Source organism: Misgurnus anguillicaudatus, chromosome 18 (assembly GCF_027580225.2).
Source record: "Misgurnus anguillicaudatus chromosome 18, ASM2758022v2, whole genome shotgun sequence".
NCBI lineage: Eukaryota > Metazoa > Chordata > Actinopteri > Cypriniformes > Cobitidae > Misgurnus > Misgurnus anguillicaudatus.
This window is the reverse complement of record NC_073354.2, coordinates 4,580,096-4,598,770: the sequence shown is the minus strand read 5'-3', so window position 1 is coordinate 4,598,770 and position 18,675 is coordinate 4,580,096. Positions and strand designations below refer to the sequence as shown.

Sequence of the window (18,675 nt, the reverse complement as noted above, 5' to 3'; positions counted from 1 at the left end):
TTATCTTTTGCGCATTTATCCTCATCTTTCCTTTGACTTTTTCCTCATCTGTAGTTTAATATGTGTTGCATTATATCTCCCACTCACACTCCTTATGAGGTGTCGCCAGTGGAAGCTGTGACTTGAACTAACGAACCCCACCGCAGCTCTAACTACTGAGTAACCCCGAGTTACAGCCCCAAAATCCAGACCAAATTAGCTGACCGCATGGTGACAATGATATGATTGACGCGAGGTGCAGATGAGAATTCCGATCATGCATTCCGATTCACGGAGAGGGCGGCTCATGGTTGTGTAGCAACTTCTCAAGTGCTTTTGAAAAAACAAAGAAGCCCCTTGACTCACGGTTAACATGCGTTTTTAGACACGCCTTTAAACGTTTACATCAATTATCAAACGAATCTAGAGGGGGAGGGAGGGCTGCAAATGGCTCGCGGGCCGGGAGTTTGAGACCACTGAGCTAGACGATCATCAGTCACATGGGTTTTGTGTTCGCTACGTCAGAATTTATTTAGCAAATGCTTCCCATCTCCCATTATTTGCATTTATTGTCCCTTTTTAAAAGTCAAAATACCCCTCAAGGGGGGGAGTAAATTTTTTCGCGAAATAAGGGATTTTCTTTCGAAATTTGAATTTCCGTCACTCGTTTCTTGCGATACTTTAAAATGAGTGTGATGGAACCCCAGCTAGTGTCATTCTAGACGTAGACACATCTATAGCTGCACTTCCATTACCCTTGGAATTGCGCAAATTAAAATAGCGAATTTAAAGTAGACCTAATGGAAACTCCCTTATATTGCAAAAAAGTTTTTACGCTCAAGCAATTCGAAAAAGGATTATATTGCACAACTGTAATGAAAAATTGTACATGTGCATTAAAGTCACTTGATCATTCTTTTAAAATGGTACAGTATGTTTGGTTGTAGGACAGGACAGAAGAGGTGTGTTCGACTTACATCAAGCGAATTACATCAAAATACCACTAGAGGCACTCGGGAGTCGACTGCTCTGTATGCTTTCGAGTCGCTCTCGCTGTATTTTGATGTCATCCGCATGTCGATCCGCGCAGAGCCTTATAAAATCGAACACAGTCATCACTATGGTTTTTGGAATGAATTATCGCGGAATTAATCAACCCATAACATTATTTTCGACATTTAGAAAATAACACTAAAGTTTTATGCAAATCATTAATGGAAACCCAGCTTAGGACTCCCAGACATTTCCTTTTAGTTGAAATGCAGAAGGGCTAGTAATGTTTACACTTATTTTATTGTATATTAATTTGTTCTCGTTAATTTTGCTGTACATAGGCTAATATGAATGTCTTAACAGTAGCTACAGTATGTTGTAGGACACAATGTCAAAGACTCACTCAGTAATGTTAAAGAAATAATTCACCTGTCTTCAACATTAACCTGTATTTTACTCACCCTGAAGCTATCCTATGTGTATATAGTTTTGTTACAACCAAAAACATTGCAAACTTCGTGACTAGTCATCATATGCGTGTAGGGCTGCAAAGGGGAGGTAACTTTCCATGGGAACTTAATTAAGTGAATTTGGTGTGAACTATTCCTATAACCTTATTCTGCTCATTTGAAACCATCATTCAAAAACTTGTTTTACAGTAAAATATTGTCATCTTGAAATAATCTAATCTTCTTTCTCCAGAGAAATGTGGGACCTCTCCACCATATATGCGACCTGCTTATCCTACCAAGACCTTTCCAAACCATTACACTATTGTGACAGTAAGTGACAGGTAGAAATATATCCATTATTGCTACACAGCAATAAGCTACCTAAACATATCAACATGTCATGAAGATACATAATCCTGCATTTATTGATAGCTGCAAACCATAATTGTTGTCTCTTCATCACCATCTATATTTATAACGTAAAATTGTATATTACTTTATGTACTTATTTTTATCATTATAATATTCTTACTGTTTTGAATCGGGAAAGGAGACACTTGATTATTTATGTATTATTGTTTATTTTGTATTATTTAGTTGATTTTTTTTTACATTTAGAAACCACACACTTGCTGTGAGATGAATAGCAGTTCTCCTTAAATAGGGTTGGCTTAAATGCTGTGCTTACATTTACAGCGTTTATTTACATTTGCTGTATGCATTGTTTAAGCACCCAATTCACTAAAGGAAGTGGCTGCTGTGTGTTTGGATATACACTATAATGCTCATTTCCAGGAATTGAATAGCTGCTGTGATCAATAGCAATGTAATCAAACATCTCTTTTTATTAAAGTCCTTTATTGTTTTCTGTGGGCTGTAATAACACAGTGTCAATTGCACAAGTACTGTAGATTTAGCAAAAAATGATAATCTCTTATAAGCACAGAAATGTGATGTGACAATGACTTAATTAAAATACTGATGACACAGCACTGTCTCAGCACATTAAGACACAGAATGGTTGAATTGCAGATTATTTGTGGGGATAATGCATTTTCTCCTGAAACAGCACAAACAAACACATAGTAAATATGCTTTTCATTAAATAACTTATTTATTTAGTTTAAGGACTACTCCACTTTAAAAAAAAAAAAAAATCTGTATAATTTACTCACCCTCATGTCATCCAAGTTGTTTATGTCTTTTTTTGTTCGTTAATTTTTTTGAGAAAGACATTCCAGGACTTTTCTCCTTATAGTGAACTTTAGTGGACCTCAACAGTTTATAGTTTCAATGCAGCTTCAAAGGGCTCTAAATGATCCCAACCGAATCATAAGGGTCTTGTCTAGCAAAACATTCGTCATTTTCGCCAAAAAATAGCGTATTATGCAATCATGTAGAAAGGTCCCGCGTTACATATGTGAAACGCACACTTGCGGACCATTTTAAACAATAAACTGACACAAAGACATTCATTAGTATCATTCCACATCCAACAACATCTGAGCGGTCCTCTTTCTCTACACTTGTAAACAGTTGGAGCGGTAGTTTCGCATATGTCATGTGACGTGCCAGATGGACCTTTATGTATTACGTAATCACTTGGAAAGGTCTAGCTGGCGCGTCACATGATTAGTGCAAGACGAGAAGTTGTGGTTAAAAGTACATCTTTTTTCTATTTTTTTGCAAAACTATGATAGTTTAAAGCAGAGGTCACCAACCACAGGGGGGCTGTTTACACTTGGTATTTAAGATGTGTTTTCATCGATCGGATCACAAGTGGACGAGAGAGACACATTACGTTTACACCTGGTATTTAAATCCGTCTCTTTTGTCCACTTTCGACCGCTTCTGTGCTGAATACTATGAGGGGGTGGTCTGTGAGACGGTGGGCGAGTCTCTCTGCTGTCATTCAAACCCGAGCGGGAGTAATTATGAGTTTAAATGGACGCAAACTAATAATATGTCGGAGTGCACTGCTTGTTTAGCAAGTAAACATGCTGCACAGTATTTTGTACATGAGTATGTAAGAGCTTTCTTTGAATTTTCAGCGCAATTGATGAAATAGGATCGCGCAACTTTCACACGCTTTCAAAACGAAACTACGGAGATCAGCCGCTTGGTTTTATCAATGAAAGGCTAAAAATAGCACTGTTCACCGAATGTTCACGCCAGAAGTAAAAAAAAAAGACGTAAAACTTGTGTTAATACCTCAGATTAGATAAATGGGCGGAGAGAAGGCGGTCGCGTGTGGCTGTTCGAACGCATTCAACCACATGTGCGTTCCGCAACTCCAAAGCGATCCGATCGAAAGTGGTTTCGACCACCTCTGGATGTGGTTGAAAGTGGTCGAAAGTGGACGAGCTCAAAACGTTTTGAACACCGTTTACACCTGGCATTAATGTCGTCCACTTGTGATCCGATCGACGAAAACACATGTTAATGCCAAGTGTAAACAGCCAGGGTCGCAACCCACTACCAAGTCATGGACTAGTTGCCACCGGGTCATAAGAACGTCCTGAAAAAATCTGTATAATAGCTACATAATAGCTTAATAAGGTGTTTTGTCCTTTAAGAGTCGACTTCAAATAAAGTACTTCACAATCAATCAAATAGTTGCAGAAGTATGACTTCATGAATCATTTGCAAATGTAGCTGGAAAATCATGTCAATATTTTCAGACATTTAACACTGTGACATCTGAAAAGTAATGGCAGGCTTCAGATTTATCCAGCGATCGTGGCACCATAATCAAAATAAACTCTTTTAATGCAGTAACCATATTTTAACAGGTACACTTTTAATGTAGGTTTGAAAGGAACCTAAACATTTAGTCTTATGTCAATCATCATTAAATCATGGTAAACGGGAATCTCTGTGCCACTGCGCCCAGCCGCAATTCTGCTGCCATCCCTCATCCCCCTTCTCATCTCCTCCTTCACTGCTCCTTTTTTTACTTGTTTTGTTACTTGAACTTGGGGCTCGACCCTGACCTAAGGTTTGAGTTACCTTCGAGAACAGCAAGCCTTAAGACTAAATGGCCAGGCAAACTTGTCAAACAATTGAAAGTAAAAAAAAACTGGTTTTACATGACTATAAATAACGCAGTTATTAATTTTCCTAATGCATGGTATTTTGATCTTTACTTCAGTTTAAAACATTATACATTTTGCAAAGGAAGATATTCCTCCTTTGTTCAAACAGCAACTCTGCGAACCCCCTCCAACCTCACCCCCTCGGTCCGCAATTTTTTTAAAGCTGAAACTGGTCCGTGGTGTATAAAGGTTGGAGACCCCTGAGCTACTGTACATTTACACATTGTGGAGACACTTTCATCCATACCAACTTTCAAGTCACACAGTTTTGCTAGTTAGTGTGGATTTGAATAGGAGTTGCTTGTGTCACGATCAACAAGTTCAGCTAAAGAAACATCTAGAGCCGTTCTGCTGCTTTAATGTTTAAGTTGTATTCATGCACTGTAAAAAATATGCAGCATTTTTGTCAAATCAACATATATTTTTGTGTTACTTTAAAAATAAGTGAAACAATTTCGACTTGATTATATAAATGATGTCAACTTTTCACAAGCCAACACTTAAAATATTATGTTGAGTTGACTTAAACTGAAATAATATAATGTGTTGTTCTTTCTCAGGGTCTGTATCCAGAATCTCATGGAATTGTGGACAACAAGATGTATGATGTCACTCGCAATGCCTCTTTTAGTTTAAGAGCAGAAGAGAAATTTCATCCCTCATGGTACCAGGGTGAACCAGTGAGTATACTGTTATATATAAATCCCAAAATATGCACAAACTTTAAGTTAAGAGAGCATTTAAGATCAATAAAAGTAATAAGGCCTGATGGCTAAATATCACATCTAAAATATGTAAAAATCTGTGGAAAAAAAACACAGAAAGATCGGCAGTGTTAAATGTACACTGTGGATGTGTATATATATATATATATATATATATATAGGTATCACCAGGTCTGGTGGTACCATAGACTGTAAAAAAAGATGGACGTAGTGTCCGTGATGTCACCCATAGGTTTCTGAAGACCATTTTGAAGTTTAAAATAGGCGGTGCCTGTCGTCGTCATCTTGGCCACGCGTCATCGGGCGGATATCCGTAAATGGGTAAAAAGGTGGGATGTGGTTGAAGCTGAGGTGGCTGGTTGCTGAAACCACGCCCGTCTAGCTTGACTCTAGTGACAGCAGTGGCTGTTCAACCGTCACTCAAGTAGCCACGCCCTTAATCATGCAGAAGTTTAAAACTTAAAATAATTTAAACGTATGAGTTACAAAAAAATTCACCCCCCTCATAGTTGTCATGAAGAGCAAACTTTACAGACCAAAAACAATTTTTGTACCAGGCTGTAAACATATTATTTTCTACTGTAAAGTTGGCCATTTTAATATGACAACAACAACAGCCTGTCAATCTCTATTCAAGAATAGGACTTTAGTATTGCATGACTGCAGTAACTGCCCTAAGGCACTGCAAACATGACCGCCATCTGGCGCGACTTCCCTGAATGGACTTTGTTTGTAACACCTGTAGGATGAGTGCTTTCAGCCCAGTGGGTTCAAAACAAAACAGTTCTCATAAATTGATAATGTGTGGTGATTGTTTTCTTTCATGACTGTCTATATGCATTCTTCTTTTACCAAAACTCATAAAAACACAGTCTGAGTTAGAAAGGGATGAAGCACTGGATGTATCTCTAACCTTCCTCGTGTTATGCATCAATGCATGTAAATAGATTTTTTTCAATGATAATTGTGAGTTATTTCCTCTGATATTGTATTAACAGTTATCATTTTGATGAATAGTATTTACATTGTTTTCATTTTATTATCATTATATTCACCTTATTTTTCACGACAACAAGGGCGGCGCCATTTCGCTCATTTTGTCAACGTTCTTCCGGCCGCATAGACGATGAGCAGCTGAGGCAGTGACTGAAGGCGACGCGTTAAAGCTTAAAAAGCTCACCCGAGCGCCTTTATGTTTCTTTCTTACCAATTTTAAGCCAACTGAGGAACACCCTTATCCCAAGTAATGGTTCGACTACGATGTTCCGGTAACTTTAAACCACGCCGGGTGTTGAAAAGGTGGCCAGTTTCAGGTAAGCTATCTTAGCTAACTTTGTGCTCGTTCGCCTAAAGTTAGATTTGTGAAGTCCGTTCTACAAATACACTTAAGATCAGTAACGTTAGTTTATAAAATGCAACTATTTGAATGGTTTTAATTGTCCACCTATATTTTTATATTTACGATAGTACAACGAGATATTATAGTACATTGCATTCTTACAGTAGCCCACGCGATTCCTACAAGTTACTGAGATTTCAGATGCTAGAATGTCAGTTCATTTCTCATTCAGATATTGATAATGACCTATTAAACAACGTATTATTTAACACTGAAGTTAAAGGTTGTGTGTATAATGTTACTGTCTCTTTTTAATGCATCTCTCTCTTACACACTGTTCTGTTTAAGTATGGGTGTCATTTATATATTAATTCTCATGATGCAAGTTTATTTTAAATACTAACATAAAACTGTTTATGGTTATATTGTTTTCACAGATGCATTGATGTGTAGTGATGCAGTGGACAACTGTGAGGATGATACAATCAACATGTTCCTAAACTGTGATGCAGAAACACAATGGGAGGATCCATCCGTCTCTGACCACAACTACACTTTAAAATCACAACTCAACCTGAAGCAACCTACATCTGATATGGGAAAACAATGGTGCGGTTTCCCGGACAGGGCTTATCCTGGTCCCAAGCTAAAATGCATATTTGAGCTACAATAATTTAAAAACACCTTTTACTGACATACCTCAACATATATGAGTGCCATTGTTTTGTCACAAGATGCGCACCAGTCTTGTTTTTTTAGAGGGTTTGTTTGTAAAAACTAAAATGTCCTAATATAATTAAATCCTAATCCTGTAAACCCTGTCTGAGAAACTGCTTCAATGTGTTGAGCTGGCACAAATGTACAAATCTCTACTGAGAAACAACCATCTTTGGTTCAGCTTTACACAGGGTTGATATTGCATCCATTACACAGTCGCCAAGCACTTTACCAGTACATACACCAACAGCTTCCAGAAAAACACTTGGGATCAGCTCCTGATGACTCCGATAAAGCTGTGTCTTAATTTATTGCAGGGTGGTCTTGCTTTACCTGTTGTAAAGTTACATGAAACCTTCATATGTGATCAGATGTCATGCAGTGATATTAAACATTTACAGTGTGATCAGATGTTGTGCATTTATATTAAACCTTTACAATGTGATCAGATGTTGTGCAATTATATTAAACCTTTACAATGTGATCAGATGTTGTGCATTTATATTAAACCTTTACAATGTGATCAGATGTCATGCAGTTATATTAAACATTTACTATGTGATCAGATGTAACCTGCCATGCAGTTATATAAACCTTTACAGTGTGATCAGATATTATCTGTAAGGAATTTCCTAAACTATATGTGAGCTTTGTAGATTCCACTTAAAAGGATTTAAGTCTCCTGATTTGAAGGAATACGTGTTGGCAAGTTTGCAAATGAATTCTATCATGGTACCACATAAAAACGAAATAGTTATTGGACTGGCTAAGGTGCACATTTGCTATAAAAAAAGACGAAATCACTGTGTAAATATTGGTAGACATACTTTTAATAATTTTCAATGTTGCTCCATCAACTCATGACAGGACGAGGTAATATGTCCCATAGGTTACTTGCCGCGGCCGCTTCATATCGTCTAACGACAAGACGATTGATGGGACAATATAAGACTATCCGAGCGTCGTATGAAGTTTTAACCGTGCTCCTAATTTAAAACATTTACAGCAGTAGCGATATTTGTTATTTCGCTAAAGTTATAGTGAACTACAAACAATCTTCTAACCACCAAACTTACCACCGAATACACTGTGCCATATTAGCAGCGGAAGTCGGTTGACAAAATGCGGAAGAGCGAAGAATTAAAAAGGGGCGTGGCGGAATAAGGTGAATACCTGAGGAGGATTAATTGTAACACTGTGTGACAACTAACCCCACTGTGTAAAAATGTTTTCAGTCCCAGCTATCAGTTACTAGGAGTTGTTGACATGTTTCAAAATGCTGATATATTTATATATAGGTAACAAGACAGTGATTAAAATAATATAAGGTTGGATTTGTTGACTTATACACCCAACTCAAAAAACATGATGATGAAATTGAACCCTAACCCTAGCTTAGCACAATCCATTGAATCTGATTAGACCATTTAGCATCGTGCTCAATAATAACCAAAGAGTTTTAATATTTTTCCTATTTAAAACTCTTCTGTAGTTACATCGTGTACTAAGACTGACAGAAAATTAAAATTTGTGATTTTCTAGGCAGATATTGCTGGAAACTATACTCTCATTCTGGTGTAATAATCAAGGACTTTGCTGCCGTAACATGGCTGCAGGAGGCGCAATGATATTACGCACTGCCTGAAAATAGTGCACTGCTATTGAAAGTAACCAAGGGGACTGTTTTCAGGCACTGCGTAATATCATTGCCCCTGCTGCAGCCATGTTACGTTATCATCACCTATTTTCAAAAAAGTGGAGTGTCCCTGTAATTGTGAAAGGCAGTAACGTTCAGTTGTTCTAGTGATGATTGGGTGTTGACGTAAAACGACTTCCTTTGTGGACTGTTGGCACGCTTCTTGACCCTATACTGTCCTATAGTGACAACAGTGTTTACTTGCAAAGGAACAACAACATAGTTGCTGAAACTTAAATGATTCATCTGGGTTTAGAGAAAGAGGTAGTTCAGTATTTCTCCTTTTAACAGTAACATCAACTTTTTTTATGAAAAGCCAAAATGTTCAGGTCACAAAAATGTCATCCTTTTACATTTATATGCCATTTTTGCAGTTGGAAGACATTTTTCTCCAAAGTATCTAACATTCCCTGGGAATCAAACCTTGGTGATACTCGTCGATGCTGTTTTTCTTGTAGAGGTGTTTGTCAATAGAAGTGCTAGTCACTCACAAAGTTCACATACAATTTTGCAAACGTTTGTGGCTCTTTATAGAATTTGTTTTCTGTTAAACCACAATTATTAATTGCACCCTCTGTAAATGGTTATACAGAAAACATCTAGATTTTTAGTATCTGACAATTTGTGAAAGTTTAGGTACAGTACACGCCACCTCAAAAATTTGATAAAAAATACACAAACTCTACACAAGGGTACACATGCTATATAAAGTCAGCAAATTAGAAATAAGTGCTTGAGTTTTTTTTTGTGACTGCACGCATTTGGTAGGGGTGACTTCTTAGATTGAGATTCCTGTAAAAGCCACTTGTGGTTTAACGGTGTGAATTTAAAAAGCAGCTGGTTTCATAACACACCTGTTACTTCCTTAACACTCTTTAACAAGTCATTGATCTTTCATGCAGTGCATCTTTTGTCTCATATGCAGTTATATTCAATGCAGTTCTTCCTTTGATTGTCTTTAGATTTGGAATACAGCCATGAACCAGAACCTTAAAACCGCAACTTTCTTCTGGCCTGGATCTGATGTGAAAGTCAATGGAAAATACCCAGATTTCTGGATGATGTATGACAGGTGAATATTTACACCAAAACAACGTTCATCATTGACATGGGCGGCTTTTTTAAAGCACAAATCTGTAAGAATTGATTTTCGATTTTTAATAAAAACACTCAATACGTTTCTAGAGGAGCTGTTTACACACATTATAAATTCCTGATTTTCACAATTACAAAGTGTCTGGCTGTTCATTACAGGCAGGGCCTGAGCATTTTTTTTTTTTTTTTTTTTTTGAGAATTTACCAGCCATAAATATTCATCTTCTTCGTTGGTGTTTTAATGGCAGTTGTCCACCAACTTATTGGTGCATTACTGCCACCGGTCAAATTAAATCTGCACTAACTAATAATATTTTAGTAACACTATGCAGTAAGGTACTATGTATTAACATACAATACAATAAGGCACTATGCACTAACAATGTAATTATTCTTAAAGGGGCAATAAGTAGGATTTACCCCCATCTAGTGGTGAAATTGTATTTTGCATTCATACGAACAGTGCTCTCTAGCGCCTCGCTTTTCTAAATGCGTGTTGCAACTACGGTAGCCGTTATGTAATCACTAGTCTCGTGTAGCCAGACCTGCAACAGTTTGTGGGCGTGACGTCTGAGGCTGAGACTATGTAATCACTGATCTCCTTGTCCGTTGCAGCTGGTTCACCTGTTCTGAATGAAAACGCATTGTGGAAATGTGTTGGTAGGCTAGTGCTTTTTGTCTCTCTCTGCTATTATAGTTTATCAATACGGTGGAACGATATGGAAGCCTCCTTGGACTTACCCGTTCAATGTAAATAAAGAAAAGAAATTCTGAGCTTACAAAGAAAAGTCAGATCACTGGCAGAGGTCATTTGACACCAACAAGGACATAGTTATGAATAAAGATATTGATTTTGATTAATAAAACACTTAAAACCCTACTTACTGTCCCTTTAACCAAAACATTTTCAACTTCAAACATTAGGTAAAATCCTTAAACTAACTTGAACAGACAATGATCAACTAACACTTATATTAACTAATATAAACAAAGATTAATAAATGCATGTGTCTGTATTCACATACAAGCTAGTCTCTCTAAATTTGATCGTCACTGAAACGTCAAACACTGTTGTGAGTTTGTATTGTTTGCACATCATTTTTCCCTTTTGGTGTTTTGGTGGAGTTTGACTTTACGAGGCACTGCGCAGAGTGACTAGATTATAGGGGAGGTCACGTTACACTTTAAATAATTTTATTTTTTCAGACGTTACTGCGAATATAGAGAGAAAGGTCGGAGTTCATCAGACTTGACCTTTGGTACGCAGTGAAATATCTTGACAAGAGCTTTTGTTTCCGGTCTGATGCATTGGCATGAATGGAAGTCAATGGAATGAAAAGTGAAGTGTGACCGCCCCTTATGACCACAAGAGCGGCACTGTTCTGACTCGTTTTTTCTATACCAAGCAAGCAAAAACCGAGACAGCTATTGACCCAATATAGTCTGGCTATGAGTAACGCACTTCTACCCTGAATAACCTTGAGTTTGGTTACATGCCGTCTTTGCCAAAATAAATTGGAGAAGTACTGTATTTTATCAAGTAAGCAAAGTCAACTAGTGTTCACAGTGTTTGCTTTTATTTGTTCTGAATGTATATTTTAAGGGGTGAAAATATATCACCCATCCATCCGTTGGCCCAATGGCGGTAACCAATGGCATGGCAATATTTCTAGCGCGTTCAGTCTTTTCCGGCGCTTGCAAATGACGTTTTGGCGTTACGTAATTTAGGTTCGTTTATCTCTTATCTGACTCCAAAGATAAAGATTTAGTTTATATTGTAATAGAAACCGGATTGATTATTACTTTTACCACTTACAGAATTTGGATTGGATGGATGTTTGTTTATTCTGATTAAGCTCTGGTATTATACTCGTTTATTCGGTTCTCACAGTCGCACATGATACTAGTACGGGCCTCATAATTAATTTACTGGTCAACGGTCATAAGCGAATCAGTATTGGTCGCTGCCAGAGGTTGGACTGTACGCTTAAAGGCGCTCTAAGCGAATCTGCAAGACGTCACTTTTTGTTGATGTTTGAACTGTTTTCAAACAAACGGACGTAGCTAACTCCTCCCCCTCCATGCTTTCATGAATGCGCCCAACCCCCACCCCCAAATCCTTCTTGTCGTTTATTGTCTGGAACACTTTGTTTTGTTTCGTGGTGCTAGGTTTGGCCACTGTGTTTTTATTGCGGTTTGTAGAGCCTGGGCTGTCTACAGAGATCGCGTTTTTTACAGTTTGATCAGCGGACAGGCAGCAAGCACATAGTGAGGAGATGTTTGCTGTATGCAACAAAAAATGTTTTATGGTCTAAAACGAGTGAATTCGCTTAGAGCACCTTTAAGCAGCCGCTCTCTGTGTGCTCGACTTTAAACATATTTTATTTAGTCCCCTTAGAGGTGACACTTAATTATTACAATAATTGTTTCTAACCAGAGGTAATGAATAGAATAATATTGAAATAATCAGAGGTTGAGGCTGACCCTATTTAGAGCGATCAGAAATGTTACTCTAAACGGAATTACGTATTGTAGCCTCCACGCTTTTAAGTACACTTAAACTAACTATTTAAGTGCTATTCGTATCTCACAAAACCTCAGCTGATGTATTATTCACTATCTAACTGGGATTGGGCCGGTCCTAGCCTGATTTCAGTCCTTACGGTAACTACGGATACAACGATATTACTTGCAGTGTCAACATTTACCCGAGCCACACAGAATAAAATCAAACATAACAATTTATTAACCAGGTAGGAAAAACATAAATCAGAAGCCAATTTACATTCCAATTCAAATACGAAGAAACAAATAGAATGAAATGAGAATATTGCATACCTGGCAAATGATGAATATCTGGTTACAGATTTCTCAAAGTAAAATGAAATGCATGATGCTGTATCAAAGATGGGAGGTGGGAGGATGGGAGGTGTCTATCAACATTGAATTAAGTTTCACTTATACTTTAACATTGAATTCTGTTGTTATATGAGACCATTGTAATCACTTGCAATGAGATATTTCAATGAAAAACAAATAAGATCAGTTTCAGATTCTTTGTGCATGTAGAATGTGGCACAGTTTGCTTTAAAAGAATGAGAGTACAGATATATGATGCCTTAAGGTGTAATCTTTGAAAACCAAATGGTCTCAGTAGGAAGTCTACTGTGAATCGTAGAGAGGCACTCAATTTGCCCCCATGCAGTGTCCTTTGGGGAGGGGCTATCTTTATTCAGGAAATTGTCCTTACAATATGCATCGTCTATTCTTGGGCCATGGTTAGACGTCTATTAGACTTTCACTGACAGATAAATTTGCTGGGTACCCTAATGTCCCAATCATGATTTGTCGGCACAAAACATGTGATGTCCATTGCAGTGGATGCAGGCTCTGAAGGGGTTAAATTAAGTTTTCAACTGGTAATTAAAAAACTGATCAAGACTTTATGTTTGAACAATGATCTAGTCAGTCATTTATTATAGTCTAAAACTCATGATGATTTTGTTTGTTTAGGAACATCCCATTTGAAAGGAGGGTTACACAAATTTTTGAATGGTTGAGTTTGCCTGAAGGAATGAGGTAATGCCATTTAACTGTGACTCATTTTTCACTACATTTGAAGCCGTTTATTCGGGTTGTTTTGTATTTTCAACGTCTTTGCAACATAAAATAAGCAGTTTTATCAACGTCTTTGCAACATAAAATAAGCAGTTTTATCATTTTAATTGTTTTGTTTTAGGCCGGACTTTTACACCCTATACATGGAAGAACCGGATTCTGCTGGGCATCGTTATGGACCAATGAGCAGCCAGGTAAACTGAAATCAAAGCACAAATTCAATTTAAATGACAATTTTCTATTTCTGTGTCATTTGGGAATATGTGTCTGGTAAAGTGAACACTACAAGATTAGTGTTTCTTACGATGTTATGATTATTAAAGCTCTGAAAGGCACAATATGTATGATTTTTCAAATTAAAATATGCTGAAATCACTAGCACACGGTTATGTATTTTGTTCACATGTCCATTATCTTAAACTTTTTCAACGATGTTTGAATTCAGAGAAGCCATAGCAAGGGCTCCGCCCCGTTCATACCTGTCAATGCCCATATGTCCTTGAAGACCCATAATAAAACTTTTGAACTTGGAAATTTCAGTGAAATTCATGGTAATGTCATCTTTGTTACAGGTTATTGAAGCTTTACTGAGAGTTGACAAAATGATTGGCCTGCTGATGGAGGGTCTCAAGGCGAGACAGTTGGATAAATGTGTGAATTTTATTCTTCTGTCTGATCATGGTGAGTCATGAGACTTCATATTTACAGTAAACATCACATGGGCGTGAATATGAATGGAAAATCATTTTCTTTATTCATTTAACTACAAACAAGAAGCTTTCAATGAGAACAAGGAGTGTTAAAGGTGCAATGTGGGACTCTCCTGACAGAAATGCAATATAATATACATAACTATATAATCAGTGTTGTATTTTATTGTTTTTATTACCTCAGATTCTACTGTACATACACGTGACCTGTGTACCCTTACATGGAAGTCGCCATTTTGCGCCTTAATGTTTCTACAGTAGCCCTAAACAGACAAACTGCCCTATAGAGCGCACTACGTTGTCTCAGACGATGATGTGTTTGTCCTGTGGTGGCTACTTTTGCTTCTCTATGCATTTCGAAAGGGAGGGGGGAATCATCTTTCTCATGATTTCAGGGATAGAAATGTTGCAAAGAAGTACCCAAAATTGTCCGCACACTGAAAAGATGCAAAAAGTTTACTTTAATGTTAAGGTGAACCTTGCAGATGTAAAATAAAATTAACATTTTTGATAGACCTCTTTGGTCTCTTTGCATCTTTTTAGTGTGCGGATAATCTTGGTTACATCTTTGATAATAACGGTTTTGTCCTGGCTTTTCTTCTTTCTTTGAGCGCATATTATTATTCTTTGATGTGAGAAATATTACATTGAACAAATCTTATTTAATTTTATTTCAACATAAAAGACACATAAAACGAAGGGCTAAAAAAGGGGAAAAGTTTTTAAGGCATTACTCCACTTTTATTAAAAAAAAGTCTGATAATTTACTCACCCCCATGTCATCCAAGATGTTTATGTCTTTCTTTGTTGAGTCGGGAAGATTTTTTTGAGGAAAACATTCCATGATTTTTCTCCATATAGTGGACTTTAGTGGAACTCAACAGTTTACAGTTTTAATGCTGCTTTAAATGGCTCTAACGATCCCAACCAAGGTTTTAAGGGTCTTGATCACCATTTTTTTGTGCATATTTCCTGTGTTTTCTGTTTGTGTCTTAATAAAATGGATTAAAAATAAATATGGATGGACATTAAAACTTCTAAAACAACAATTCTGGTTGTCATATTTAAAAATGACAATGGTTTTGCTAGATACGATCGTTTAGAGTCCTCTGAAGCTGCATTGAAACTAGGGATGGGCATGATTAATCTACGATCAATAATTGATCGTTAAGAATTTAGTCGATTACGTTTATTTGTAATTGATTAATCTAATACTTTTTTATCTAATGCAGGTTGCGTTGCCTATTGTAGCATGTGTCTTGAAGCAATTCAATGAATTTTACTGTGTGGCAGCAATTTAACATTTTACCACCAGGGTGCAATATTTGACACCATACTCCGTTATCTGTGACCTTCCGTTTTGATTTAAAAAAAAGAATCATGAAGAGGTCATGATTTTTTGGAACAAATGAGGTCTCATTTTAAGAATGCGGCTCGCAGCTGCAGGTTCCACTGCTTTAGAGCACCGCATATTCAAGCGCATATATGGTCCGTTTGTCTAACTAAATGTAGTTTAACTGTTTGCCACAAGTTGATCTTGTAATAAAGGTCTCATGGAGGAAAACACGCTGTATTTTTGTATTCAACATTTTTTAATTATAAAAGTTAAATAATTATTTTTTATTATAAAAATATTAATGATTAATCGATAGTCGATCGTTAATTCTCCCGACAATCGACTAAAAAAATTTAATCAAATGCCCATCCCTAATTGAAACTGTAAACTGTTGAGGTCCACTAAAGTCCACTATATGGAGAAAAATCCTAGAATTTTCCGTTTTTTTTTTAATGAAGGTGGAATACCGTAAAACTTCAAATAATAGCCGAGTCCCAAATAGACGCCTGTCTCTTTTAGACGCCTGGTGTGACGACAGGTTTGGGTAAATAAACGCCTGTCTCAAATAAAGGCCTGGTCTGTTTTTTAGTTTCGGGTTGTATTTAATCTTCTAAAACCCGTCAGATAGTCTGTTTAAGACAGTTCTATGGTGCAGATTGAACACGCTAAAGTTTGTTTTGCTTACCGGTAGATGTCACGTGACAGACGCAGTCGTTCCATTCCTCATCACTATGACAACACAACAAGCTTCGTCGCCAGGATTGAGGTGATGATAAGAGTAGCGGGAGAGCCGGGACTTTTCCCCGTGGGCCGGTAGTGTTTTGAGGCCGCTGACAATAGCCGGCTTTCAGTCTTTTGTCATGCATGCACTCCCGCCACACATTGTATTTCTCACGCGGAAACACTATTTATCATATTTAATATGCTGCAGCGCCCAAAATGTAGCCGGCCGCACTGCTCTCTCTCTCTATCAAGCCCGTCTTCCCTAGAGTTCTAGTCGAGCGAGCCAATACAAAAAAAAAGAAAGAGGCTACACAATAGCCAATCAGAAAATAGCACTGTTGTATCTGGGTAAGATTTCACGTAACAACCAATAAAAAAACATATCCTTGTTTGCTTTATTTATACTGCCAATAATTTAAGACTGTTGTTATTACACAAACTAAATTGTTAAACACATTCAAATTAAAAATAAAACGTAATATGTGGTAACCTCCTGCTGTCATGCTGGAACAATTAAATTAAAAGCCTGTCTCTTATAGACGCCTGTCTCTTTTAGACGCCTGGTGTGATGATAGGTTTGGGAAAATAAAAGCCCGGGCTATTATTTGAAGTTTTACGGTAATCCTTTAAGGAAAAGACAAAAAGCCATATGGACACCTTTTATGGTACTTGTATGGTGTTTTCCTTTAATTTTTTTGAATATTTATTTTGCATGTGATCATGTTTTGCTATATCTTTGTCAAATACAGGCATGGAGGAAGCGTCATGTAAAAAAGCTGCGTTTGTCTCCAAATATCTGAAAAACACAGATGACATCACTGTCATCCAGGGGCCTGCGGGCCGGGTACGGCCAAAAAATGTGCCTGATGAATTTTTTACCTGTAAGCATTTACTGAATTATTCATTACTGTATATCATGCCCAGCACACATTTGTATTTCATTGGCTTTATATTTACAGTGCCCTCCATAAGCACTGGGACAATAAAGGTTTGCTGTGGAGTCAAGGGGCCAGATTTACTGAACTGAATAAATAAGTGCAATTCCAAAAAAGCGCAGATGGGAGTGGTTTTATCTGCTAGTTATTTACTAAAAAGATGCAAAATAAATAACACAGGCGCAACAGCTGATTTTCATAATGACCAACGCAATCTACTAAGAGCAGCGCAAATTAGTTCAGGGTCGTGAATAAGCAGAGCTGATGAGGTGCTGGTGATCTATTAACACCTGATGCGCTTGAGTTCAGCACCACAGACCTCACAGCTGAACATTCGGGGTGTGAAATCCCAGCTTACCAAGCTATAGTAAACCGAAAAGAACTGGAGGACAAAAAATCAAGGTTTACAAGACGTTTTGAAACGTCTGGTATTGTGCGACTTCTCCTAGTGACTCCTTTTTTACTTCCTCCAGCAAATAAAGAATAACTTGGCTTGGCAAACAATATTTTTGAATAATATGTTCCTCTGGCATTTCAAATAAACTGTTACATGTTAAAAAAATTATTTGGCGTGTACTATGCACTCTCTGATCTTTGCAATGCCTATCCTATTAGCAACAATTGCAATCATTTCAAGCGCAAAATGGTTTAAGATATGATTTTTTTCAGTGTTACATAATGGCGCAAATACCAGTAATGTCAAACACGCAAGCATTAGTAAATTGTGTTTCGTTAATCATTTAAATAATCTCATCCCATAAATTTAACGTTTGAAAGTGAAACAGAAATGCATGTAATAATGTCAGTCGCAAAAATAACTGGAACACACCTTTTCAGTGCTAATTATCCACCGCACGTCTTTAGTAAATCCTGACAGTCATTATTTAACCCCAAAATGATGGTTTGCACTAGCACAAGCTGTTAGTAAATCTGGCCCATAAAATGTTCTAAACATTAAAATGTAAGAACAGCAAACAAAGCAATTTTGTCTTTACTGTCCCAATACTTTTAAATGGTACTGTATGTGATGTCATATCCCCACATTAGTAAGAAGTCGAATTAACCTTCTCTTCTCTGTTCCTGTATTCATCATGCAGTCGATTATGATGGTCTGGTGAGGAACCTCTCGGTATGAACATCTCCATCTTTTTATAAAAATTCCCAATAACATCACAGCACCTTACACACCTTATTGTTTACTGTACATTTAAATTATGATCCATTGATAAAGTGAAATGCAGATTTTTAATAACACTTTTATC

At 37.1% G+C, this 18,675-nt stretch overlaps 1 protein-coding gene and 1 long non-coding RNA gene across 3 annotated transcripts in view; both read left to right on the top strand.

Moving 5' to 3' along the window:
* The window catches only part of enpp1 (ectonucleotide pyrophosphatase/phosphodiesterase 1), a 72,937-nt gene that overhangs the window by 32,435 nt on the left and 21,827 nt on the right, over nt 1-18,675 (top strand). For both annotated transcript variants that reach the window (XM_073855636.1, XM_073855635.1), the window contains 8 exons: nt 1,675-1,754; nt 5,080-5,199; nt 9,959-10,068; nt 13,605-13,670; nt 13,831-13,903; nt 14,282-14,390; nt 17,228-17,359; nt 18,511-18,542. In XM_073855636.1, the coding sequence (XP_073711737.1) occupies nt 1,675-1,754; nt 5,080-5,199; nt 9,959-10,068; nt 13,605-13,670; nt 13,831-13,903; nt 14,282-14,390; nt 17,228-17,359; nt 18,511-18,542 (722 nt within the window). The remainder of the gene's footprint in view (nt 1-1,674; nt 1,755-5,079; nt 5,200-9,958; nt 10,069-13,604; nt 13,671-13,830; nt 13,904-14,281; nt 14,391-17,227; nt 17,360-18,510; nt 18,543-18,675) is intronic.
* LOC141350473 (uncharacterized) lies at nt 6,284-7,745 on the top strand. The gene is made up of 2 exons (XR_012358547.1): nt 6,284-6,557; nt 7,021-7,745. It is a non-coding gene; the product is annotated as an uncharacterized lncRNA (long non-coding RNA).